The sequence below is a fragment of the Didymella exigua genome, assembly GCF_010094145.1.
Source record: "Didymella exigua CBS 183.55 unplaced genomic scaffold M421scaffold_22, whole genome shotgun sequence".
NCBI lineage: Eukaryota > Fungi > Ascomycota > Dothideomycetes > Pleosporales > Didymellaceae > Didymella > Didymella exigua.
Window position 1 is genome coordinate 317998 of NW_022984796.1, and position 24607 is coordinate 342604.

Sequence of the window (24607 nt, forward strand, 5' to 3'; positions counted from 1 at the left end):
CAAAATGTCCCTGCAGTTGATTTCTTGTCCTGTCTCTGCTGTCCGAGAGCTTAAACACTTCTATGCATGTCTCAAGACACAGTGCAGTCCTCTACTGTCAAATGCTGGGCCCTGCCAGCAACGCCAAAACATCAAAACAAGAGCATCACCACCTATGAATGATTCCAGGCATTCTTCAACATTCCACGCTCAACTTGCATGTCGGTCTGAGTACCGAAGCCTTTCTCATGAGTACCACAGCCGCTCGCGCGATTCAGCGCGCGGGAGCGGTGTATGAAGAGTGTCAAAACGAGCGGCACTCCCTATTATAGCAGTCCAATTTTTCAGTCCTTGTTGAAACGTATTCGAGGCAGCTATATTCTGCTGGCTCTGCTGCAAAAGAAGAAGGGGACAATGCTCCAAATCACAGCCATCATCGAGCCATGCCCCCAGATATTCTTCCGCTGTCTTCACTGTCCGATATCTGTCTAGTCGAATACGTGTGGTTTTTCTGTGCCGCAAAGATGCACGCAAGTAATTCACGTTTGTTTGGGTGCCAGGGGTTTATTACCAACATTTCCATGTCACCGGACGATACCTATGTGTACTACGAACCCACTATTCTCCCTGAGATCCTCGTCGAGGTACCGGTCTGGTACCTGCCACATGTGAAACAGGCGATGAAAGCTCTTGATCCATGTCTCAAACACATCTGGTGAGCGTAGTTGCTGTGCCACTATACACAGCGTAGGCTCAGTCGCATCCTTGTTGAGGTTGCATATCGCTGCGCATGTATTATTCAGCGGCTCGACGAGCGCCTCGTTGTATATGCAGTCGCAAGCCACAACCATGTCAACAGGCTGCAGCTGTTCGACAGAATCCTCCTCCCAATCGAAGATCTCAGCTTTGATGCGTTCACTATTTGGATTCGAAGGCTGCCGCTTCTTCCCTTTGGCGCCCTTGTTCGGTGCAGGGAAGACGGCGTCAAGGTTAGACGCAACGTTCTGCCGCAGCAGCTTCATAGCGTAGTCTTGATCTGTCGCTGTGAAAGAAGCTATCTTCACACCCAGCGTGAGGGCTACGATGCCAGAGATGCCGGAGCCGAGTTCTATGCACGTCGAACTGGACGACAGCAGGCCTGACGTAAAGAGAACATTGGTGGATGAGGCCATCCACTCCGCAAACCTCGGCGTGACAGCCCAGACAACTGGCACGTGTTAGTGACCTACCTTCATGATACACCGTTGACTATGTTGGTTGCTGACAGCCAACGCTATCCCAAAGCAGACAACTAACCGAGCCATGTACCAAGCTGCCCCAGCCCTGGCCAAGTCTGGGACAATACTGTGGCTTTGCGCGCCAGCAATCACGTACCTGCGCCCGTGGTTCCTGCCTTGCGGTCGCTCGTCAGCAGACCTCTGCTTTGCTGGATGACCAAGTCGCGCCCGGCGACGCTGAGCTCCAGCGCCTCGGCGTGGGCATCGATGATGCCTAGCGACTGGGACGGGAGGGCTTGCGAGAAGACGACAAAGGCCTCTGTGGCGGTATCAGCCCTTGTTCCCTGGAGCTGACGGGCAAATCGTGAGCCTTCGAAGGACCGGGGATACGCACCTTCCTCAGGGTCTGTGATGGGTGCACTCTCTAAGATTGCGGAGAGCTGCATGGTTGGCGGTGCAGGAGGATTTCTTGGCAGATGAAGCTAGACGGCTCGTTGCCCGAGCAGAGGCGGCGCGGGCAAGACGTGAGCTCTTGGGGCCGTGTGGGTGCTTGGCCGTGGATGTGCTGCGCGCTCTCGCACTGGCAATGGCTGCGAGGGCAGCAATGGCAGGGACGGCGTGTGTATAATAGACTCGCTGAGACTTGCTGTGGAGTCGCCCACCTGTACTCTGCACTGTCCAGGCGCGTCACCAGGTTGTGGGCCAGCGTCTAGTTATCGAGGGTGAGGTCATTGCTTCGTCTTGGCGGCAACAGCTCAAGCTTGCCGCGAACTATTGCTCGGCTGCAGCGCTCCTCTCTGGATCCTCCTCGTCACATCCGCTCCTCCCTGCTGGCGACACGTTTCGCACCGCTGTGCAGCACTGCTCTACTTGTTTTCGTCGTTCTGCTTGCCGTGATACCCCCCGCCCTGCACCCGCACCGCACCCAGAGCTCCCAACACTTTTACCTGTCCACCACGACATCTGCCGCCATGTCGCAGAACCTCAAGAAGCTGATGCCCCAGGCGCAGGCGTCGCGCGCCGGGCCGTACACTTGCGAGGCGCCCGGCGTGCAGAAACCCGAGGGCGAGACAATACCGCGTCGCAACCTGGCGGCCAAGGACGGGCTCCGGATGACGCCGCAGGAGGGCGTCGACACGCTGTACGACGTGCTGCGCTACTCGGCGGCCAAGTTTGGCAACGCAAAGGCAGTCGGCTCGCGCAAGATCGTCAACATCCACGAGGAGACCAAGAAGATCAAGAAGATGGTCGACGGCGTCGAGCAGGAGGTCGACAAGAAGTGGCAGTACTTCGAGCTCAGCCCGTACAGCTACAAGAGCTTTGTCGAGTTCGAGCAGATGGCCCTGACGGTCGGCTCAGCGCTGAACCACCTCGGCTACAAGCCCCACGACCGCCTGCACCTGTTCGCAGCCACGAGCATGCAGTGGCTGGCGTCGGCCCACGGCGCCCTGTCGCAGTCGCTGGCCATTGTCACCGCCTACGACACGCTCGGCGAGGAGGGTCTCACGCACAGCATGCAGCAGACGCACGCCGGCATCATGTTCACCGACCCGGAGCTGCTGCCTCGCCTCGTGAAGCCCTTCCAGAAGACCAAGGACGTCAAGGTCGTCGTCTACAGCACCAAGAACGACGCCCAGCAGAAGGACATCGACGCCCTCACCACCGCCCACCCCGACCTCAAGGTCCTCAGCTTCGACCAGCTGCTGAGTCTCGGCAACGACAACCCGGCCCAGCCCATCCCCCCCAAGGCCGACGACCTCGCCTGCATCATGTACACGTCTGGATCCACTGGCACACCCAAGGGCGTCATGATCAAGCACCACAACGTTGTTGCTGCCGGTAAGCTTGTCCCAGCCCGATTGAAGCAGCTCTGCTAACCCTCCCAGTTGCTGGCGTCGACGTCATCGTTGGCAAGTACCTCGGCCCCGGCGACGTCCTCATCACCTACCTCCCCGCGGCGCACATCCTCGAGTTCGTCTTCGAAAACGCTGTCCTCTACTGGGGCGGCACCATGGGATACGGCACCATCCGCACCCTCTCCGACAACTCCGTGCGCAACTGCGCCGGTGATATCCGCGAACTGAAGCCCACCGTCATGGTCGGTGTGCCCCAGGTCTGGGAGACAATCAAGAAGGGCATCATCAGCAAGGTCGAGTCTGGCGGCGCAGTCAAGAGCAAGATGTTCTGGGGCGCTTTCGCAGCGAAGAACTTCCTGCTGGGCTCCGGTCTGCCCGGTAGCAACGTGCTTGACGCCATCGTCTTCAACAAGGTCAAGGAGGCCACAGGTGGCAGGCTGCGTATTTGCCTGAACGGCGGTGGTCCCATCGCCAAGGAGACTCAGCGCTTCATCTCCATTGCCATCACCCCCATGATCTCCGGTTACGGTCTCACCGAGACCTGTGCCATGGGTGCTCTCATGGACCCGCAAGCCTGGACCGACAAGGCGCTCGGCGAGATGCCCGCCTCCGTCGAGATGAAGCTCGTCGACTTCGCCGACGCGGGCTACTACTCCACCAACAAGCCGCCTCAGGGCGAGATCTGGATCCGCGGCGGAGGCGTGGTGGCGGGCTACTTGGACATGCCCGAAGAGACCGCCGAGTCGTTCACAGACGATGGCTGGTTCAAGACAGGTGACATTGGCGAGTTCGATGCGCAGGGCCAAATCCGCATCATCGACCGCAAGAAGAATCTCGTCAAGACACTGGCCGGCGAGTACATCGCGCTTGAGAAACTCGAGTCCGTGTACCGCTCAGCTCCTATTGTGCAGAACATCTGTGTCTACGCCGCCGAAGACCGCCAGAAGCCTATCGCTATCATTGTCCCTGCGGAGCCTGCGCTCAAGAAATTGGCTGCTGAGAATGGCGTCAAGGGCGACCATCTCGAGGAGCTAGTGCACGACAAGAAGATCAATAGTGCGGTATTGAAGCAGCTACAGTCTGCGGGCCAGAAGGGTGGGCTCGCAGGGTTCGAGATGATCGAGGGTGTTGTGCTGGCGGATGAGGAGTGGACACCGCAGAACGTAGGTTTTCCCCCAACTTACCAACCACGAAGAACGTCTTACTGATCATTATGCAGGGCCTTACCACCGCTGCGCAGAAGCTCAACCGCAAGGGCATCTTGAAGCAGTACGAGAAGGAGGTCGATCGCGCCTACGGCCGCTCGTAGAGTGCGAGTAGAGACCCCCTCCTAACACCTCCGCTCCGAGCAGCAATCCATCAGCAACAACGATTAGGGGAAAGAAAAAAATGGCGGCTTGGTGCACCTTTATGATAATGACAGTTCTGCGCGATGTGTTTGACTTGCTGTATTCTATATCATGGCGAGCTTTGCAACCTTTTGGGGTATATGTAGCGAATTCACACTTACTGATACGCGTCTGCTGTGTCTCACCTCTAGTGCCGACCGTGTTGTGGCCCAGAATGAAGAAGTGAAGCTGCCTGACGCGAGGTCAACGGGGTTGGAAGGCGCCCCATGTCCGGCCCTTCCAGTCCGGCTCTGTGTATGTCTGGGTCGCGCACCAGGGTACGTCTTTCGCGCCATACGGGCTGAGGGGTAAATCGTATGGCATGCGCAGGCCGATGACGATGCGCTTCTTGCTGCGTAGAACGAGCTTTCCTTTTCCCTTCGACTGCACCGCGTTGCTGCAACGAAGGTATTCCTCGTCCTCATCTTCCGTTTCCTCGTCGTCATCGATGGGACCAAGGTTCTTGTCTCCGGTCTCTTCGTCCTCCGTATCTGCTCGACCATGTCCCATGTTCTGCTCCAACTCTGGTACCTCCTCAGTACCGTCGTTGGTATCAGGCATGTCTCTTCCAAACGTCGGGACCATAGTAGCTTCAGACTCATCCCCTTCATCTGAGCCTTTGAACAGATCCGGCCAGACCAGCACACCCGTCTCATAGCTCTGAATCCTCACCTCACCCTGCTTATTCACCACATCGCCCCACGCCTGCTTACTCAGATTTGCACTGGTCACAAGTGCCCAATCGATGCTTCTGTGCGTCTCGTCTGCGAAACGGAAATACGTCTTGATATGCGGTGCTGCTGGGCCACGATGTGCTTCTCTCTTTGTCTCTGGAGCCATGCTGGGGGAGGAGGGTGAAGAGTCTTTCCAGTGGCAAAGCAGAGGGTGCATGTATTGTAGTTGCTTTTTCTGCTGTGCAGATTGGAGTTTGACGTGGATCGAGCCGCCGGACTCATAGCCGTCGAGGGAGGTGCGTACTTCTTCTGCGGTGGGGAAGATGATGTTGAACTTTGGCTTGGGGGCGTTTGGTAGCTGCTGTGGAGTGCGCGCACGAGAGAGGACGGATTGGAAGTGTGACAGCCATGCTGGAGCTGCGCCCAGTGTTGCTATTGACGAGACTTGCAATACGATGTGTGGTCGCTTCTTAGGGTCCCTTCGAGCTGTAAGAGGTATGCTATTCAGAATCTCCTGTAGCCCCAGCCAGCCGAAAGAAGTCTGAAGCACTGGCTTTGCCTCACTGGCGACTTGTCGTGATGGGGCGCTTCCCAAGAACGCAGCTTTGATGGGGGAGAAGTTGTACGCGGAAAGCTGGCCAACCAGCTTCTGCAACTTCTTCTCATACTGGAGTAAGTAACGACGTAGATCGATGTGGAACCGAAGACCACTGCCAATAGCATGTGGTCCCATATCCAGAGGCACACGTGAGAGCTCCAGAAGTGGCGATCTCCACACTGCTTGCGTCATATTTGTCCAGTCCTTTGAGATCATATTGGCAGTGTGAATGATAACTTGCGCACGCTCATCGTGCCAAAAGAGAATGAGCATCTTCGAATGATGAGTCCCAAATGGGTCTGGTAGGTATGCATTGATGAGTTCCATATTCGGGTATCGTTCTGCTGTCTCCTGTCTGCAAGTTAGTTTGTGCTCTATCCTCGAATGCTGCGGATGGGGAGGGCATCAGTATTACCATCATATGGATCCGCCGCTCATCATCTCGTCTCCAGAAACCATGTATGATTTTGATCCTGACCATGTCCCGGACATCTTCATGGAATTGTTGCCTGCATATAATCAGGTCGGCTGCTCAAACACTGTACTCTCGCTAGTTGTGCATCCTCCAAGACTTACATAACAAAGTCAAGGTCGAACAGGAAGTTGAAGTTCCAGCATTCTTTGATTAAAGGATCACCCAGGATATACTTGAGTTCAACAGTGCCCTCATTTTGATGTGGCGCCACATCTCGAATCTTGGTGAGTTGAAAGGGCGAAGGAACACATTTAGTGTTATCGCCAGCGACCCTGTGGTCCCTCTTTGGCTTCAATCCGTCTTCTTGCGCTGCAGTATTCTGATTGGCTGACTTCGATGCTCGCGGTGGTTGCGAAGGTGGAGGCGTCAATATTTGTTTGGGTACGTCATCGAAACCCCAAGTTGGCGCAGGTACAAGCAGCGATGTTGAAGCTGTCGAAGCTGATGTGGGCGATTTGCGTCTTGACACTGGCGGGCTGACAGGTCTGCTCAAGCTTGCAGATGTCACACCTGTGCCTTCAGCCTCGCCTCTGGCTCCGTGGTCAAGCTTGCGCCGTTTCGCGGGTGGAACGTTGCTCCCGCTTGATGCCGTCATTGTGTAAATCGACTGCCAGGCACGGCTGAACAGAGGATTTATTGCAGCATCTGGCAGCTTCAATGCGTGCGTACTGATGCTGTGCACAGACCTTGGTCGGTGAGAAGGCAGCAGCAAGGGAGGCACCATCAGGAGGCACTAAGAAATGTGTAAAAAGATTGTGTCATGATAATATTTTACTCAGTCAATGTCGATAGGCTTTTGAGCCATTGCACTCATGAAGAGGCTGTAGTCATACTCCGTCTAGATATCTAAGCAATCACACCTGTGATGCTCAAGCGAACGCTGGGAAAGAGAAATTACTATGCCCGATGATTCAAAATACAAACCCAACTCCGGATATCGCTTCGCTCAAATTGATATACACACTCGTTCATGCTGCGCTCGCGCTGACAGCGGGCTGAGCAACCCTGGTAACCTGGTCGCCAGCGCGGACGATGGGGTTGCCAGCGGCGTCCTTGGCGATGAAGCCCTCCTTGTTCTCCATCTGGGCTCGCTTCCAGATCTCAACCTCGCAACCGCCACGGATAACACCAACGCGCATTGTGGAGAGGAGGTTGTGGGCGCCGTTGGAGTGGAAGTAGACACCACCGTTGAACATGGCCGTAGCATCCTTGCCAATACCGCTCTTAATGAGGGTCTTACCACCAGGATGCTCGTTGATAAAGTCGGTGACGTCGTGGACAACACCGGCGACAGCAATGAGACCACGGCCGTTCTTGGCCTGCTCGACGTAGTCGTCCCATTCAATGACAGGAAGCTGCTCAAGAGGAACACCCCAGTCGAGCTTGGCGCGCTTCTGGTCAATCTTCTTCTGCAGCTGCTGGACACGACCCTTCTCGATCTCGTTGGCGCGGAACTGCTTCAGGTTGGAGGCAAGGCCAAGCTTGGACCACATCCAGATGGACCACTTGGTGGGGTCGTACTGGTGCCACTCAATAGCGTTGCGGTAGTCGGAGGGGAACTCGTGGTGAAAATTGTGGTAGCCCTCGCCAAGGGTGACAAGAGCAGTAATGACGTGGTCACGGGGAGAGTTACGGTCGTCGAAAGGCTGGTCACCGAGCCAGTGGGCAAGGGAGTTGACGCAGAAGGTAGCCTGCTGGACGAAGAAGATGCGGAGGATGCCAGCGTAGATGAATCCACCCTTCCAGTCGTTCCAGAAAAGACCGGCGACGGCGGAGGGGAAGATCAGACCCATGAAGACGACGACCTTGATGTAGTGCTTGTGTTGCCATACGACAACAGGGTCCTCGTTCAGGTCGGTGATGTCGGTGCGGCCGATGCGCTTGGGGTTCTGCTTCATGACCATCCAGCCAAGGTGAGAATACAGAAGACCCTTGCGAACGGAGTAGGGGTCCTTGTTGGTGTCGGTGTAGCGGTGGTGAGCGCGGTGGTCACGGCTCCACCAGCGGATGGAGCCTTCAACAGCGCCGCCGCCAACGAGGGCGAGGAAGACGGACAGAGGGAGCGAAGCGTTGTAGGACTTGTGCGCCCAAAGACGATGGTAACCAGCTGTGATACCGAGACCGGTCCAGAAGTAGTAGATGACGGCCCAAAGGGCAGTCTGCCACTTGAGAGGAGTCCAGAACGCGGCAATGCAGCCAGCGAGGGGAATGCCAATGATGAATACGACCTGATGATCATGTCAGCGGATTCTCGAGGCTCAATTAGACATCGGGAAGAACGTACGTTCAGCCAGTTGACGTGCTTGTACCAATTCGCCTTTGTTATAGGCGTGTCGGTGATGTGAGGCTTCTTCGGGTCGTACTTTGGGTTGCGGTTGGGCTCGCTGGTCGAGGCCATGGGCGACTTCTGATCAACGAACTCGGGCTTGATGGCGAGGTCGCCGGAAACAGCCTGAGAGGAGGGCATGATGGTGATCCGGAGTTGGGAGGGTGTCGGTGTGATAATGGCGAGAAAGCTACTCGCAAAGTGTAGGAAATTCTCGAGCTCCGGTCGGTTTCCAAGAAGCACGCAACTAAGGGCTCCAGTAGCGAAGGAATACCACACTCAGGAAGAGGGGTCAGATAGAAGTGCAGGAGCGAGAGGGGGTGAAGAAAGAGAGACACGGCCGGCACAGCCAGGATAATATAGCGATTGGCGGTGGAATGGAAGCACTGTCTGTTGAATCCCCAACGACTGCACGCTAAGCGAATAAACCGGGACCTTGCATCGCTCCACGCCAAACCCTTCGAGACCTGCCACCGCCGTAATTTTTGTCATCGGCAGCCTAGCGCAGCCGGCGATTCGCTGGCCAGGGCCCTGCACGGGCAAGCAAACGCCGCGCGCCAGTAACGGTGCGAAAAGAATTTGTGCAAAGGAGGATCTTCGCCGCAGGAAGACAGCAGAAACACGCTGATCTCGGCTCTCAGGATCGAAAAGGTGGCGTTGGCCGTGGCCTCACAAGTCTGAACGGACCTGGCTACGGTTCCCCAGATTCTCGAAGCATCACGGCATCACCACGGCATCACCACGATGTTTCAGCGTACTGCGTCTGGCCAACAGTCTCAGGCAATTGCGCAGTTTCTGAAGCATCGCAAAAAGGCGGTCTGTTCGTCGCAAAAACACGTCCCGGCCAGCCAGCTGATAACTGCCGCTCCGGGCACAGCAAACCTCACGCCGTGGTGAGGCCACTGGCCTCGTCATTGCTAGCCGGACCCTTTTCGATCTCAGGACCCCGCCAGAGCCCTCACCAATGACAGGTGGCAAATTCGTCAAGGTGGGCCACCCGAGCGTCAGAGACGCGGCTGTTGACATCGCAAAGACGCTATCGAGACACTCCTGCTGCGGCTTGACGGTGGCCTGCAGTCTGAGATACTCTGTATGCTGATTTCGCGTTGATACAACTTGCAACTGAAGCATCCTGCTGCACACAATTACATATATGTTGACGTCGTTCATGCAAGACCCCCGGCCCACTGCTGGAATAATTCTCGCCCACATGTATCATCATGCTGCAGGGCTGCAGGGCTCGTGTTGCCGACACCATGGTTGCGCATCCCGGTTCTTCGCGCTCGCAAGCTGTTCCAAACGTGGCCTAGCTAGGTCTGCGTCCTCGTCAACACCACTTTGCAGCCATTCAGATGCTTCGCGATATCATGCCGAGAGTTCTGGCACCCTGATCGCAGACAACACCGCAGCATGATGACTGCAAACAGCTCGCCTCAGTTTTAGATGATAGACTCCTCTCAAGCTCACAGGCCTCGTTGGCCCTGGGTACTTGCTGTCTGCCGAGATGCCCTAATCAAGCGCAGCAGATATCAGCTCCTTCAACACGTCGCCACTAGGAGTCAGCGATGAGGCTGAAGCGATGACGGGTTTTGACAGGTTTCCAACAACCATGACCAACATGACGGCACCTTGCGCCTTCTGGTCATAATGCGGACTGTGGTTCACTGTTCGAGAAGTCTCAACCCACAGCTCCAGCAGCTGGCATGTTACCTTCCCCACACTCAACAAAATGCATGTTCGCTGGAAGACGAGTCTATGTTGTAGACCTGCAGGGGCTGACTGTTAGTGAGCATGGTAGACTGGAGGACTTACAGTATGTGTAGGACTGTCCTTCGACTAACCTTACAACATCCTCGACATCAAGCAGTTTGTATTCGACTTGATCAAAGGATCAATGTCTCGCACTGCACCGTCTAGATTTGTATCTGGGTGGAGATGTTGGTTGTGAACTTGCTTCACTGTCCGAGGTGCCGAGACATGGTAGGTAGGTGTACCTCAATTCTTTCCGGCATCGGACGACTGCGATATCAACACATCTAGAGCAATGCGGCGTACACGTCCCTTGTGCGAGGCTTTCGAGTATTGCATAGATGTCGTGGGTGTTGTAGCGCGTCGCGGTGCTGCGAGAGGTACCGCAGCACTCCGTGAAGCCCGGCATCCGGCGACGAACATACATCGACCATCTCTATCACCAAGACTTCATCCAGCAGACGTGGGATCTCCTCACATCTTGCGATCCATCGTTGAAGTCCATTGCTGCTACCGGCGGGCACCGAAGATGAGGTAAGCCGGTTGCTCACTCTGGGCCAATCAGACCTCATGCTGCTATCAGTATGATCGTAGGTTTAGCAAATCGTAGGCGGGCGCCGCCTCAGCCGCCAAGACCACCCACATGGACGGCAAGACTGCCGTGGAGAAAGTACAGTATTGCAGGCGAATTACGATCTATTTCGGCTTCCTCCATGTAGCGGCTGTCACGCGTGGCTTTTCCTGCGCGAACTAGATCCTTATGCGCGCACAGCTGTGTATCTTGGGTTTTGCCTTACAGATAAAGCAAATCTAGTCTCGTGGATCACCTATCGCGACAGAACATAAAGTACAGGGTCTTTCCATTAGCTTTTCGATACTCTTCAACGGCGTCTACAAGCAACGGCTAACACCATCGGCCTCCGCCATCGTCTTCCAGCTGTCCAGCAGTCTATCCCCGCAGTATCAAAGGTGCATCACAAGCATATCAATTAGCGCACCAACGCGACACAACCTTTGGTGTGACCAAACTTTGATATCAGCACCACCGACGTCGTCAGTCTAGTTCCGAGTGTCAACACCAATCAAATTCCTCGAGCAATTATTTTGGTCCATCGAACGATCACCGACGCTGTCGACCAGGTCCAGCATCCCGTGAGGATCTCCACGCCTCATTGAAAAAAAGAGAGTTGGCAAGTTTCGCACTGTCAATTATAATCATGGCAGACCGTATTGGACCAGATCACACACCAAAGCGAAGCTTCGGAGAGAAGTGCAGGCGCCTTGCCAAGGCTTTCACAACGAAGTACGACTCTGAATGATTGCGATTTATTACCAGTGACTGACTATCCAGCAGAGACGGACTCGTTGGAAACTACGACTATGGTTTCCTCTTCAAACCCAACCTTCCATTCATGAAGAAGACCCGCCGAGCTGCACCTTTCTTCGGTCTCCATGATCGCATGCCAGTCTTCCTCGCTCTACTTCTGGGCTTTCAACACGCACTTGCTATGCTGGCCGGTGTGATCACACCTCCAATCATCTTATCTAATGCTGCTCACTTGACTGGAAGCCAGCAGCGCTATCTCGTGTCGACGTCACTCATTGTCTGTGGTCTCCTCTCTGCTATTCAGATCACCAGGTACGGCTCGTCACTCCAGTAATTATTAGACCAAACTAACACCTCCAGGTTCCACATCTGGCGCACTCCCTACTACGTTGGCACAGGTCTGATATCCGTCGTTGGAACGTCTTTCGCCACCATCCCCGTCGCAACCGGTGCCCTTAGCCAAATGTACGCCAACGGCATGTGTCCATCTGACGCTAATGGTAGCCCGCTACCCTGTCCCAACGGTTACGGAGCAATCCTCGGTACTGCCGCCTGCTGCGCGCTTCTTGAAGTCGGAATGTCATTCACCTCCCCTCGCCTGCTGAAGAAGATTTTCCCGCCTCTCGTTACCGGCCCAACAGTCATGCTTATTGGCGTCAAGCTCATCCTGACTGGCTTTCAGAACTGGGCTGGCGGTAGCAGCGGATGCCAGGCGCGTCCCACTTCTGGCATTTACCAACTGTGCCCTACCACCAATGCTCCTCGAGCCCTTCCATGGGGCTCGGCGGAGTTCATTGGTCTTGGCTTCAGCGTCTTCATCACCATCATCATCTGCGAACGCTTCGGCGCGCCCATTATGAAGTCCACCGCCGTCGTCATCGGTTTGCTTGTTGGCTGCATCATCGCCGGCGCTACAGGCTACTTTGACCGCTCTGGTATCGACGCTGCACCCGCTGCCAGCTTCATTTGGGTTCAGACCTTCAAGCTGAGCGTCTACGGCCCAATTGTGCTCCCGTTGCTAGCAGTCTACATGGTGCTCGCCATGGAAGCTATCGGCGATATCACAGCAACCTGCGATGTCTCGCGTCTGGAAGTTGACGGCGAGCTCTTCGACTCGCGCATCCAAGGCGGTGTGCTCGCCGACGGGCTCAACGGCATCATGGCCGCCCTCTGCACCATCACACCCATGTCGACCTTCGCACAGAACAACGGCGTCATCGCACTTACGCGCTGCGCCAACCGCAAGGCAGGGTACGCATGCTGCTTTTGGCTCATCATCATGGGGATTTTCGCCAAGTTTTCCGCGGCGCTTGTTGCCATCCCGCCCGCCGTGCTTGGAGGAATGACAACCTTCCTCTTCTCCGCCGTGGTTGTCTCGGGTATCGCTATCATCGCGCGCACCGAAATGACGCGCCGCAACCGCTTCATCCTGACTGCTGCCTTTACGCTCGGTTTCGGTGCTACACTTGTCCCAACTTGGTTCAGCTACGTCTTCACCTATTCCGGCGACAACCGCGCACTGGCGGGCTTTTACGATGCTATCGAGCTTGTTCTTGAAACGGGCTTCGCTGTTGTGGCGTTTGTCGCGCTCATCCTGAACCTTATCCTGCCGGAGGAGATCGAGGATGATATCCCGGAGCTTACGGCTGAGGAGCAGGAAGAGGTCGCTGATCATCAGGAGTGGAAGAGGGTGCAGAAGATGAACAAGGAACCCAGGGCGAGCAGTGATATTGCGCCTGCGGGGAAGATGTAGATTGAATGTCTAATTTTCGATCTTTGGCGTAAAACGAGGGGTTAAAAGTGGTGTGGTGTTCGGTCTTGCTCCAACAAAATTTCACATCCTGTCAAACTTATACAAGACCCTGCCAATGATCGAATTGTGACTGACTCAAAGATGGCGAACAGGCATGTTCGTATCCCGACTCTTCTGATGCAAGCGAACGTGAACCTGACAGATATCGATCTTTTAATGAAAGATATGTGACTTTATACTTATGCAAGCATTGGCAGTGTGCGAACTGCACTTTTTCAATACAGCCCAACACTTGAGGGGTCAAACCATTCAGCAAGTCTGATCTATGACTGTCTGGGGAAGTCCAAGTTCAAGCACGCGACCCGTTGTCGGGATTCATCCCTTTCAAAATTTTGGCCCTGGCGCAGCCAAATCAACAATTATGGTGACCATGGTTGGGTGGTTTTATACATGCAATGTGTGTGTAATGTTTTATAGAAGAGATAGCAGGGCATTGCTTGTCGTAATTGTATCCAACCTAAGCTACCCATGAGCTTGATCGAACAGTTACAACCCATGCGTATTGAAGTAGCGTTTCCGAGCATGAGAACAACCTATAATTCTCAAAGAAACTATGGAGTGCATAGTTATTTCACCTAATACAAGCCAACGCACATAATCTGGGCCATTTTGGTGCTGTGTCTTAGGGTTGCTATGAAGTCACACAGTCGCAGACATGTAAACCATGGAATGCCCTTTTCACGGTAGGAAAGACAGCATAGCAAGAAGTCGTTTGATTATTATTTCACTTTGAAGGAAACGAAACTAATAAAGGAAGACTGTCTGCATCTGGTGAGCGATGTGTATGCTTGTCCGAGTCTAGAAACAGCTCGATTGGCCTCTAGACACATTGTTCCGCTTTGCCGAATGCGCGAACCCAGCGAACATGCGCAGTCCAGCCTGTCTTGTCTTACGAATATCCGTCTGTTCAAAACCAGAAGGCCCATGCCCAAGTCTTCAACGAATGGACTATCTAACTGCATAGCCGATAATGTAGCTCTCTTTGACAGTGTCTTTTGACGAGAGACGAAGCATGGCATGACTTGCTCTACTCTTTCTTTTCGTGGATAATGTCTACGTTGTGAGTGAAGCATCCATACAGGTAGCGTCGGCAAATTGTATACTTCAACTCCGAGATTGAGGAGCTCAAATCCTTGCCGCTGATCTGGGGACTAGAGCAAACTTGTGCGACTCCGTGCAGACCCTCTATAAACACAACATTGTATCGTTTTGGGTCCGCGTCGAAGACATCCAGGCTTCGCTATTGGGTACAATCATATCGGCCCCCATCTTGTCGACGCTACTGTTAGCATCTACACGTCATAATACCCCAGCCCATAACCCAGCGCTTCACACTGGTCTACCTCTCTCCAACCCTCATTCCTCGTCACCACATCCAGCACCCTCAAGCTCTTTCCGCCGTCCTGACCGCTAACTGGTGCCCACCTCCCCGCCGCCTGGACAAACCTCGTCGTATTAGTAAACCCCCTTGCCTCCAAAAAACCAGTGTCCGGAACAGGATTCCCCGTCCTCGCAAACGCCGTCCAGCTATCCAAGACATACTGACTAAACGGGATATCATTCTCATCGCGGATGTGCGCGCCCTCGCGTACCAGCGTGCCAAACACATAGTACAGCTCACCTGAATGACACTTGTAGTATGGTAGACTCGCATCGCCAAAGGGGTGTTCTGACGTCGGAGGAGCTTCGCAAGCTGGCGGGTTCGGGCTGTACGAGAGGAGCTGAAATGCGCGGTCGAATTCGTATGCGTAGACGTTTTTGAAGATTCCGTTTTTTGCGGCAGTAACTTCTGTTGATTCGCCAAGGCAGCGGAACATGCCGTCTGTTTCGACTCGGGATGTGAGGTTGAAGATGGCGAGGGTAGCGTTTGACTCCGCTGGTAGAGGGAAGAGGGTAGAGTTGAGAATCGAGGAAACGGGGAAGTCTTGCTCAAGAAGTGCGGCGGTGAGGTTCGCACTGATTGGGTAGCTGATAAAGGGGGAGCCGTCGTCGTGCATGTTGCCGGAAAGAAGGGTAACGTTGAGCTTTGGTGCTGTGTGGCCTAGAGGGAGTCCGGACGAAGTGAGGAACTTGCCGTCGATTACGGGGTAAGAGGCAACGGTGCCCGAAGTGAGGTTGGCGACGGGCACAGCCTGCAGACAGGCAACCACGGAGTCGCTGCTGTTCGAGGTACAGCCAGTCTCGTCAAGGAGTGACCTGGTTCGATTGGTAGCTTCTGTGATGGTCAAGTACTTTGCGAACGTAGAGGCATAGTTCAATCCCTGGGGTGTCGACTGTGGGATCGCTCCTACGAACTTACCACGAGCTTCAGGAGAAGCAAGCAGTGCTCGCACAGAGGCTGCGCCAGCACTCTGGCCAAAAATGGTGATTTTGTCCTTGTCGCCTCCAAATGCATCTATGTGCGCATGCAGCCAGTCAAGCGCAATGTTCTGATCCTTCAAGCCGTAGTTGCCAGTCAATGGCGTGCCCTCCAAAGCGAGAAATCCGAAATTGCCGAGTCGATAGTTGATCGTAACCAGAACCACGTCCCCACGAGATGCCATTGCTCCACCGTCAAATGTCGTGTCGCTGGCAGATCCGCTGACGAAGCCACCACCATAGATCCAAACCATCACTGGCTTCTTCTTGGCCTTTGCGCTCTTACCATTAGGGATTGTTGGTGTCCAAATATTCAAATACAGGCAATCCTCGCTGCAGGGTGCTTCACCGGAACTGCAGCTCCCTTGTATGCATTGCGGACCGTATGAGAATGCTGATATGTTCGAGCCAGCGGGTGGCAGGTAGGTGGAGTCGGAGAATCGACTGGGTATAGTAGCATACTTGATGCCCAAGAAACGGAAAGACTGGCTGTCTCGATAGCCTGAGATTGTTGCATTGCCAGTTGAAACCGATGACTGCCATTTGCTGCTATTGCTGGTCGATTGTGGTGAGCTAAGTGGCGCCGTATTGCTGCAAAGCACTGGTAGTGGTGTATCACACGGCAGCTGTTGGCTGCGGCCTTGTGGAGAGATGGCGTTGCATTTGGCCCCTGTCCTGCTTGCCACCCAATATAGATCGTGTCCATGTCTCTGACTGTCGTGGCCTAGGTACTTCAGAAAATCAAGCTCTTGCGAACATTGCTCTGAAGACCAGAGGCTCTCGCCCAGCGCTGCGCAGCTTGATGCCGAGGCCGAGTATGACTGGGGTTTGCTGACGACGATCGTAGAACTTTGTCTTTGGCTGCTGTTACCATAAAGATCATTGTGAGTTAGAATTGTTAATGAGTCGAGTGTGGGTGAGCTGGAGGTGGAGGCTGAGACAAGAGATACAAAACATAGTAAGGCTGAGATGAGCGCCGCCATGTTGGTACACAGCAAAGAGCTAAAGTCTCCAGCATGATTGATGCATTCTCTCAGTGAGCATTTATTCCCAGGGTCAAAAGTAGATCCATGCACTCGGTTGATCCTAACAAGATGCGGAGTAACGGTATGCGAAGGTCATTCGTGGATATTCTACGGTCCCTCGGTCTACAGTTGCCCTACGGTTGAAATCAGCAGGGTAGTGGCGCGATGCCGGACTCGACGCGGAGCAGGGTGTGCGAGTCAAAGGTGCCTAGGTGGAGAGAACGCGGCGCACGGCGTGTGTAGTTGTTTACGTCTGAGCAGAGGACTACTGCGAACACGGCTCAGGACACTGTGCGGTCTAGGCATGGAACGCGTCCGGGGGATCCGCTGCCATTCACTGACGCACTGGCCATGTGACACAGCCGCAGGCTCGGACGGTTGCCTTGGTGCGACATGAGCAATGCGTGCTGGCAGCCCCTGAGGATATTGACAGTTGTTTGTACCGCTCACGGTAAAGATAGACAAGGCGAAGGAGAGGCCTGAAAGTACTCACGGCGCTCACCGGAGCTGAGGCTGCCGTCGTTCGCGGTGGCCAGCCGCAGGACAATCGCGGCCTGGGTGGGTCCAATGCTGCGACTTGAAACGCCGTTGTTGTGAACGTCATTGTGAATTCGCAACAACGGCGTTTCGAGGATAGCGGGCACTCTTGCCGCTCTTATCGTTAATTGCCTGGCGCTACTGCCTTCTAGCCATTCGGGGCTGCCCCTCGCTCCTTCCCTCCACGTTCCCAACCAAAGATATTGGAATGGGAAAGTGCAGGCACCATCACAATAGAGCTCGACATTCCTCGCCGCGAAAGCGCGTTGTTTTCATGCCATTGATGACGACGAACCTGATCTTCTTGCCAGGCCGGACGCGCGCCCGAAACCCATCCCGCCATGCCGGATTGCAGCTAGCTCCGCTGCAATCTTTGTGCCCAGTGCGTCTGCGCCGCTCCCAATTCGCTGGCTTCACCCAGCAGCCAGCGTGGCCCTGGTAAGCCTTTCGTCTCATCACTCGTTCAGCTCATCAAGGAATCCAGAGTCTGCTGTTGCACCTCTTCATCTCGTCGACGCCGGCCTTTCGTCCCTCACTGCTGGGCCAGGCCAGCGAATACTCATGACATCGCTGCACAAACGCTGAGCCGCTGCGGCACTTCATGCAGGCCGTGGAGACGCGCCCGTAACCTTGATTCCCGCTTACATGACCCCCTCTGGTAGCGTCTTCTAACGTTACCAAAATGCTCTCCCAAGGCAAGACTGCTGCCCACGCACGGTCCTTCACACTAAGCTCGATCTGATTCGTTCCTTCTTTCGCACCCATCTCCTCTCTCGGTTCTGCCTCTCTCGACTGACTCCAAAGACACGCACGCCCCGTCGTCGCACACACGCCCACGCCATCTTTACGCCTGCTCAAAACTACTGACTGCACAGCGCACGCCTGCCGACACAACCGTCTTGTGTTCTCGCGCGTCCCTTCCTCTGACGGGTCCCCCTCAACTAGAGACCACGAGCCGCCGCACATCGACTCTCGCCTCACCACCAGCGCATCGCACGCACACGACTGCCGACGCGCTCAATATTGATCTCACATGCCAGGTGTCCGTTAGCGCTCGCTCACCCACACCGTAGTGCCTCTGTCGACGCTGTCGTTCACAACTGCGCTCGCCGCAACCGGACACGGCAGCCTCTTCTCCTTGGCCACACTCGACCAGTAGCCTCCAGTCCGCTCGAGCAACCGTCAGGCTCATCGTTACAAGTCGTTAGGTCGATAGGAGCTGCTCTTATCTGCCCAGCTCGTCCAGTGAACGCGTTGGGCGTCATGCGATCTAACGCAGTCAGAGCCTGAGCCAGCTACCACACATCTCCAGTCAACCTCTGCGTGTCTACCAGAGGATGACAGACGTCTCCTCGATCCAGGCGCATGCTGAACCTCAGCCGGCACCGGCCGCCTTCTATGGTGCCGGCCCTCCACCGCCAGCCTACTCGCACGGCTCACCGGGGTTAGACGGTACGGTCGATGAAGACGAGTCGTCGACGATCAAGTGCATCTGTGGCTTCGCCGAAGATGACGGTGACACTGTCCTGTGCGAGAAGTGCGACACATGGCAGCACATCGTCTGTTACTACGAGTCTGCCGCGCACGTTCCTGACGTGCACGAATGCACTGACTGCAGTCCAAGGCTTGTCGACTCGAAAAGGGCCGCAGATAAGCAACGCCAGCGAAAGGAACTGCTCAATCTCACGGATCGAAAAGGTCGACCGAAGACCACCTCCAAGAACCCCAAGAGACGCACGAAGGATCCACTGGGTTCCGCACAGCCGAACGGCTGGCAGACAAACTCGAACAACGATCTCCACTACAACCCTGAGCGTAAGAGCGGGAGTCCACGAGATCTACCCCCACCAAACAAGCGACCGAAGACAAATCACCGCCCCTCAGGCTCGATTAGCGTCGTCAGTCAAGCGCCAGCGCTAGCTCCTGCCTCTCGCAAACGGAGCGGATCTATCGTTGTCAACGGTAACAGTCCTGTCAAGTCTCCCAACATCGTCGATGGCCCAATTGAGGACTTCTCACTGGAGTTCATGAATCTGTACACATCGCCTGAGCCCTCGTCGGCCGACAACAACTCCTACACAAGCCTGGGCATTGCTAGCGACATAGCTATGTGGCTTCAGGACCCAGATGCCCTGGCTGCGGCCAGTGGAGGCAAGAAACCGCAGGATCTCTTCTCGCGCATCGAGAACACCATTCAGGATCTTGAATCTTCTACGGCACCCATCATCCTTAAGCAGACAGAAGTCGACTCGGGCATCACAGCACACGGCCTCCACCCGCAATGGCAGTTTATCACTACAGACGGCCCAATCGCCGACGGAGGCTACATTGGTGAATTGAAAGGCTTGGTCGGGCGGAGAGAAGAATACTGTCAAGATCCCGAGAATCGATGGAACCTGCTGCGTCATCCAGAACCCTTTGTCTTCTTTCCACCACACCTGCCGATTTACATCGACACACGGCAAGAAGGCAACGTCCTACGCTACGCCAGACGCAGTTGCTCGCCCAACATGACTATGAAGATCCTCGTTGATGCCAGCAGCGACTATCACTTCTGCTTCGTTGCAACACGACAGATTGAGCCGACTGAAGAACTGACTGTTGGTTGGGACATCGACTCCGAAGTTCAGAAACAGCTTGTCAAGGTTGTTACAAATGGCGCGAAAGACGGCTTTAGAAGGATACAACCTTGGGTATCTTGCGTTCTTGCCAACTTCGGCGGATGCGCGTGCGATACCTCGATTGGTCACGAATGTCTCTTGGAGCGTGCCCGTCGCCCTATCGCAGAGCCAGCACAGCCTACCAAGGCCAAGAACAAGAAGCCCAAGAAGTCGCAGGTATCACCTCTCAGTACTGGTCGTGCGACCAACAGTCGTGCTGGCAGCGAGACACTACATCGCGATAACAATGCCGATGACAACATGGACAGCCGCTCTACATCCGGCTCCCACAAATCAAGCAGCCGGGACATCACGCCCGCTACCCACTTCTCGCTTGATGGCGACGTTAAGATGTCGGACCGGGAGAGGCGAAAGCTACAACAACAGGAAAGACTTTTCGAGCAGATGGAGGACGAACAGCACAAGGGCAAGAGAGGGAAGCGCAACAGCGCTGGATCTACCCTCAACACGCCCAGCATTGCCACCTCAGTAAGACATTATTTCGACCCTTCTCTTTATTCTGCTGACTTCATGTTGCAGAAACGGCTTGGACATTCAGACCCTTCACCTTCAGCACGCCACCGTGAGCACAGCCATGGCGTGGCACGGAAGACATCCGGTAGCTCGTCGAAGACTAAAGCTCGCAGCACGCCGAAACCGAAGCCTGTTTACGTCGAGGCATCTACGCAAACGGAGGATGATGGTACCCTGGCCAACATCCGAACAGAGATGAAGCCTCCTGTGTCCTTCAAGCGCAAGCTTCTTCAGCAGGCGCAGGAAGACAAGTTACAACGTGAGCGGATGCGCTCTGCGTCGATAAAGATGGAAGGCAGGTCTCCGGCGCTGAAGGACGTTTCCTCGACTAAGCCCTCGCCGTTGCCACCGTCTCCGCCATTAGAGGACTCCCCGGCTATTGAGATCACGCTGGACCCTGCGTCGGTGCCACGACCGAAGGAGCTGACACCAGCGAAGGAACCATCTCCAGTTCCTACCACTGATGTTGACATGGCCGATGCTGACGAGGCTGCGGCACCGAAGGTCGCCAAATCAAATGTCGAAGAAATGCATGATGCTCCTGAGTCAGAAACTACTAAAGAAGTCGCACTATCCTCCATGAATCCTCCTGCGCCACCATGGCCTGCTACCGCATCTGCTCGACAGTCCCCAACACCCAGTGCAGATGGATCTACAAAATCTGTTGACTTGAAGTTGGACATGCCAGCGAAACCTGAATTGACCAATCCTTTCCACAGGGAGTCGGCGTCAACCCCAGGTGTGACTGGGATTTCATCAGTGGAGTCTCCTGTGACGATAGCTTCATCGTTCTCTCCTGCGGTCCAAGAAGCTGTCAATCCTACACCAGTGCGCAAGAAGCTTAGCCTTAGCGAATTTGCAAGTCGACGTGCGAAGCTCGCCCAGACAACCAGCACGTCTGGCACGCCGCCTTTGGCAATGCAATCAATCAGCTCACCAACTTTGTCGGCAGCCAGTCTTCCAACCGCTTCACCACCCAGCAAGACTGCCGAGCTGTCGCTGCCTGTCGTTACAGAGGAGCCGCAGCCCATCCAAACCGTTGCCGCCGCCACGACCGCACCTACTCCGACATGAGACATGATACCCCGGATGCGTTCTTTCGAATTCTCACTTCTTGGCCGCTCGAAGCCTGCCATTTCTTCTTCCACTTTGGAAGTGTACACTATATAATCGTGCAGGCGACACCCTTTTCTTCTATCTTGCCCACTTCACGATATGTAACGTTCATTCAGTCGCCGCGACGAGTTTGTCTTGGAGAAAAGATGGCAATCAAAAGAAAGGCGTTTTGTCACAGCTAGCTTTCTTTGGCTATGCTGTTCAAGGGCGTCGGCTTTGATTGGGACGAGGCGTTGGAGGACGGCTTGCCCGATGCAATGAGGAGCACACTTAATTGCTACATAGGATAGTTTATGCGATAGCTATGCTGGCTTTGCTGCCAGAACCCGCCAAGAGGCGCGGTGACGAACCTTTCAAGTAAAAGTTCAACTCACAAATGCTCCGTTTTGATATGACAATGGTTCCGTTTTCCTGTTCCTAGTTTCCTTCACGCATGTCATTTCTTTCGCCCTGATACCTGGTCTCTCTCTCAGTCGTCCACCTTACGTTTTCTTCTTCGTCTTCAATCCAAATGTTGTACACCCCGTCGCCGTCGACATCTACCTGATATTGCTCTTACTCCCTATCTTGCTTACAGTCTTACTTTCCTTCTTCCTACCGTTCTTCGACAGCGACCTCGCCAACCCCTCAACTTCCTGACTACTCCTCTTTGACGCCTTGACGCTCGCAGCCTTGCCATCCTTGATCTTGCTGTTTATAGGAAAAGCGGGGAAGTCCTGTGCGTACGTTGTTGTTGGCGTTGTCGGCGTGAACTCCTCAAAAGACTTGTCGAGCGACGTGTTGGGAAGCGCGAAGAGCGTCAGCTCTGTCGCCTTACCGTCATGTCGGGAGGTGCATTGATGCGAGTGTGTGCGTGAATGCGCGGTCAGAAGCTTGGTGCTCGGCGGTGTACTCGGGACGGCGAACAGCTCTGGCTCGGTGTGCTTGCTCTCATCCTTAGGCGACGGCGCCATCAACGAATCATTCCTGCTCAGCCCCAGTCTACCATGGTCCTTCTCTTTCTCAATGACGTCGTTTTTCACCACAGCCGCCAGCCCTAGTACAGCGCCGCGTAGCTCGTCTTCGCAGGTGCCGCACACCGTGCGTCCAAATCCTGGTACTACTTTCCCCACACACCGCTCCTGGGCGCATGTAGCTAGCCCGGGTGTCTTTACGCTGAGCGGCGTCTTCAGCTCATCGATTGGAGAGGAGATGTGCGTCCACAGCGAGCGGCTAGCGATGTTGACGCGTTTTGTCATCGTTGAGCAAAGGGTGAGTGAGGGAAGGGATATGGGTCCACCCGCTCCCTCCTTGCTAGATTTCTGAGAGTTCGATCTGGTGAGTGGAAATTCAGGCGAAGGTGCTAGTGTCGGTGCTGTAGGCCGCAACTGGGGAGTGGCGTATGGTGTGCACTTCCGTGTGTGTATAGGGGTGGCGGCTGGTGTTGGTGGGAGGGAGACACCGAGGCCTGGGGGGAGCAGATCAGATGAGAGTCGCATTGGCGGTAGGTTCTTGGGGAGAGGGCGAAGGAAGGTGTTGCACTCGGCGCATGAACAGGAGATGTGAAGGCGCGAGAGGGGTGTGGCGAGCATTTTGGGTCTGAGGCAAGATGTGATGCAGTGGAGCTATTGGTGCCAATGATGGTATGGAAAAGCTAGAAGGTAATCGATGGTACTTAAGGGATGTATCTAGGTCGTGGGGCATATTCGCGGTTTTGAAGGGTAGTGTGGTGCGTTTGTTCGCCATTTTGTGTTCGATGATTGTCCTGTTGACAGCTGTACACGTCGTAGACCATCAGACAAAGAGTCAAAATATGTTTGACTCGTATCGGATGCTTGTTCGTGCTCTCATTGCTGTGTTTGTGCTATTATTGCTGGTCGTGTAGATGTGTTTCGGTTCGCTCCCTGTAGCTGTAGGGCTTATGCAAGACAAAGAATGCTCGTGTACTCGAAAGTTTTGTTCGCCTGTTTCAGTATTTTGGTTAATGAACTTATCCAGATCAAATACTGTTGCGATCTGAGGAAAGATGCTGCGTTTTCCAGGGCCACCCTGGTGGCGTTGATGAAGAGATGTTTGCTGTCAAAATTTCCTCAGCGACTGAACTGACGGCGACCGAGTCGCTCAATATGGGTTGCGCAGATCGATATGATAACAACAAGTATCGATGTGTCATCGACGAGTGATTCAAGCATCTTTGGACTCTTCTGCTCTGCGATGCGACTTACTCGTTGAGCCTGTTTGACAACCTCTCCTCGTTCAGCCTATCGACGCCCATGAAACCAATATTCACGACGCGATTCAGCTAGTAACTGGAAATATGGCTTTCGATTTGAATCAGGACGCGTCTTCCGAGCAGTGACCTGGGGGTTCGATGGTTCGGTTCCACGCTCAAGCTGCGAGCGGCAGTGTTGCCTCGAGGCATACTTATCAAGAGTCAAGACGTGCGCCACTCATCGAACATCCCGGACACTGCAGCCCTTAAGAACTGTTTGTGCTTCCCGCACAAGGTGTTAATCCCTCCCTGACTCTCTTCAGAGGTGGCCTCTCGACGAAAGATACGCCGAAGGCAGAAACGCTGGCTGCACATGGTAAAGCGCGAATGTTCTCTATACCGCTCCAGCGATTTTGCGCGAAGGAAGTGGGTTCTGATGTGCTTTGGAAACGACATCTTGAGCTCTTGTGTTGTTGTGTTGTTGTAAGATAGTCGTTAAAGTTATGATGATAGGGGTGGAAGATTGGGGCGATATCCGAATAGCTAGTCATCAAAAATCAACAGGAGATGGGATCCAGGGATGGGATTTTCATCGCTGGCCCATGATTTACAGTTCCCTGGGCCACAGTCGTATCCAGGACCCTTTTGTTCGTTTTGCGAATCATTAAAGGTGAGGGTTAGAACGAGAACGTTGTGAATAATTGAACGCTACGAGAGCAGATACGTTTTCTTTAGCATGGGGATAATGAGGCTTCGTCGAACGTGTGTGCAATGGACCTCACAG

The 24607-nt window shown here is 54.5% G+C and overlaps 9 protein-coding genes across 9 annotated transcripts; 4 read left to right on the forward strand and 5 right to left on the reverse strand.

Annotated features, from left to right (window-relative positions):
- Nucleotides 1-483: 483 nt before the first annotated feature.
- On the reverse strand, nucleotides 484-1855 carry M421DRAFT_422786 (uncharacterized protein). The gene is made up of 3 exons (XM_033593281.1): nucleotides 1591-1855; nucleotides 1354-1515; nucleotides 484-1186 (listed from the first exon to the last, which is right to left on the reverse strand). The coding sequence occupies exons 1-3, from the start codon at nucleotides 1640-1642 to the stop codon at nucleotides 564-566; spliced, it is 837 nt and encodes a 278-aa protein (XP_033446707.1). The 5' UTR covers nucleotides 1643-1855; the 3' UTR covers nucleotides 484-563.
- A 65-nt stretch (nucleotides 1856-1920) lies between these two features.
- M421DRAFT_216869 (long-chain-fatty-acid-CoA ligase 1) lies at nucleotides 1921-4503 on the forward strand. The gene is made up of 3 exons (XM_033588274.1): nucleotides 1921-3035; nucleotides 3083-4215; nucleotides 4272-4503. Exons 1-3 carry the CDS (start codon nucleotides 2168-2170, stop codon nucleotides 4359-4361), a joined length of 2091 nt encoding a protein of 696 aa, XP_033446708.1. The 5' UTR covers nucleotides 1921-2167; the 3' UTR covers nucleotides 4362-4503.
- Nucleotides 4504-4644: 141 nt separating this feature from the next.
- On the reverse strand, nucleotides 4645-6782 carry M421DRAFT_7065 (phospholipase D/nuclease; the record flags this gene model as incomplete). The annotated part of the gene is made up of 3 exons (XM_033596726.1): nucleotides 4645-6063; nucleotides 6128-6221; nucleotides 6289-6782. The coding sequence occupies 3 exons, from the start codon at nucleotides 6780-6782 to the stop codon at nucleotides 4645-4647; spliced, it is 2007 nt and encodes a 668-aa protein (XP_033446709.1).
- A 134-nt stretch (nucleotides 6783-6916) lies between these two features.
- M421DRAFT_422789 (uncharacterized protein) lies at nucleotides 6917-8907 on the reverse strand. Its single transcript, XM_033593282.1, has 2 exons — nucleotides 8472-8907; nucleotides 6917-8415 (listed from the first exon to the last, which is right to left on the reverse strand). Exons 1-2 carry the CDS (start codon nucleotides 8652-8654, stop codon nucleotides 7156-7158), a joined length of 1443 nt encoding a protein of 480 aa, XP_033446710.1. The 5' UTR covers nucleotides 8655-8907; the 3' UTR covers nucleotides 6917-7155.
- A 2250-nt stretch (nucleotides 8908-11157) lies between these two features.
- On the forward strand, nucleotides 11158-13597 carry M421DRAFT_216984 (purine permease). The gene is made up of 3 exons (XM_033588276.1): nucleotides 11158-11565; nucleotides 11614-11901; nucleotides 11950-13597. Exons 1-3 carry the CDS (start codon nucleotides 11480-11482, stop codon nucleotides 13340-13342), a joined length of 1767 nt encoding a protein of 588 aa, XP_033446711.1. The 5' UTR covers nucleotides 11158-11479; the 3' UTR covers nucleotides 13343-13597.
- A 1-nt stretch (nucleotide 13598) lies between these two features.
- On the forward strand, nucleotides 13599-13921 carry M421DRAFT_216962 (uncharacterized protein). Its single transcript, XM_033588275.1, has one exon. It carries the CDS (start codon nucleotides 13668-13670, stop codon nucleotides 13872-13874), a length of 207 nt encoding a protein of 68 aa, XP_033446712.1. The 5' UTR covers nucleotides 13599-13667; the 3' UTR covers nucleotides 13875-13921.
- A 663-nt stretch (nucleotides 13922-14584) lies between these two features.
- M421DRAFT_216998 (alpha/beta-hydrolase) lies at nucleotides 14585-16987 on the reverse strand. Its single transcript, XM_033588277.1, has one exon. It carries the CDS (start codon nucleotides 16741-16743, stop codon nucleotides 14695-14697), a length of 2049 nt encoding a protein of 682 aa, XP_033446713.1. The 5' UTR covers nucleotides 16744-16987; the 3' UTR covers nucleotides 14585-14694.
- Nucleotides 16988-18474: 1487 nt separating this feature from the next.
- On the forward strand, nucleotides 18475-21820 carry M421DRAFT_217003 (uncharacterized protein). The gene has a single exon (XM_033588278.1). The coding sequence runs from the start codon at nucleotides 18660-18662 to the stop codon at nucleotides 21588-21590; it is 2931 nt and encodes a 976-aa protein (XP_033446714.1). The 5' UTR covers nucleotides 18475-18659; the 3' UTR covers nucleotides 21591-21820.
- On the reverse strand, nucleotides 21821-23518 carry M421DRAFT_396841 (uncharacterized protein). Its single transcript, XM_033590121.1, has one exon. The coding sequence runs from the start codon at nucleotides 23201-23203 to the stop codon at nucleotides 22172-22174; it is 1032 nt and encodes a 343-aa protein (XP_033446715.1). The 5' UTR covers nucleotides 23204-23518; the 3' UTR covers nucleotides 21821-22171.
- Nucleotides 23519-24607: the final 1089 nt, after the last annotated feature.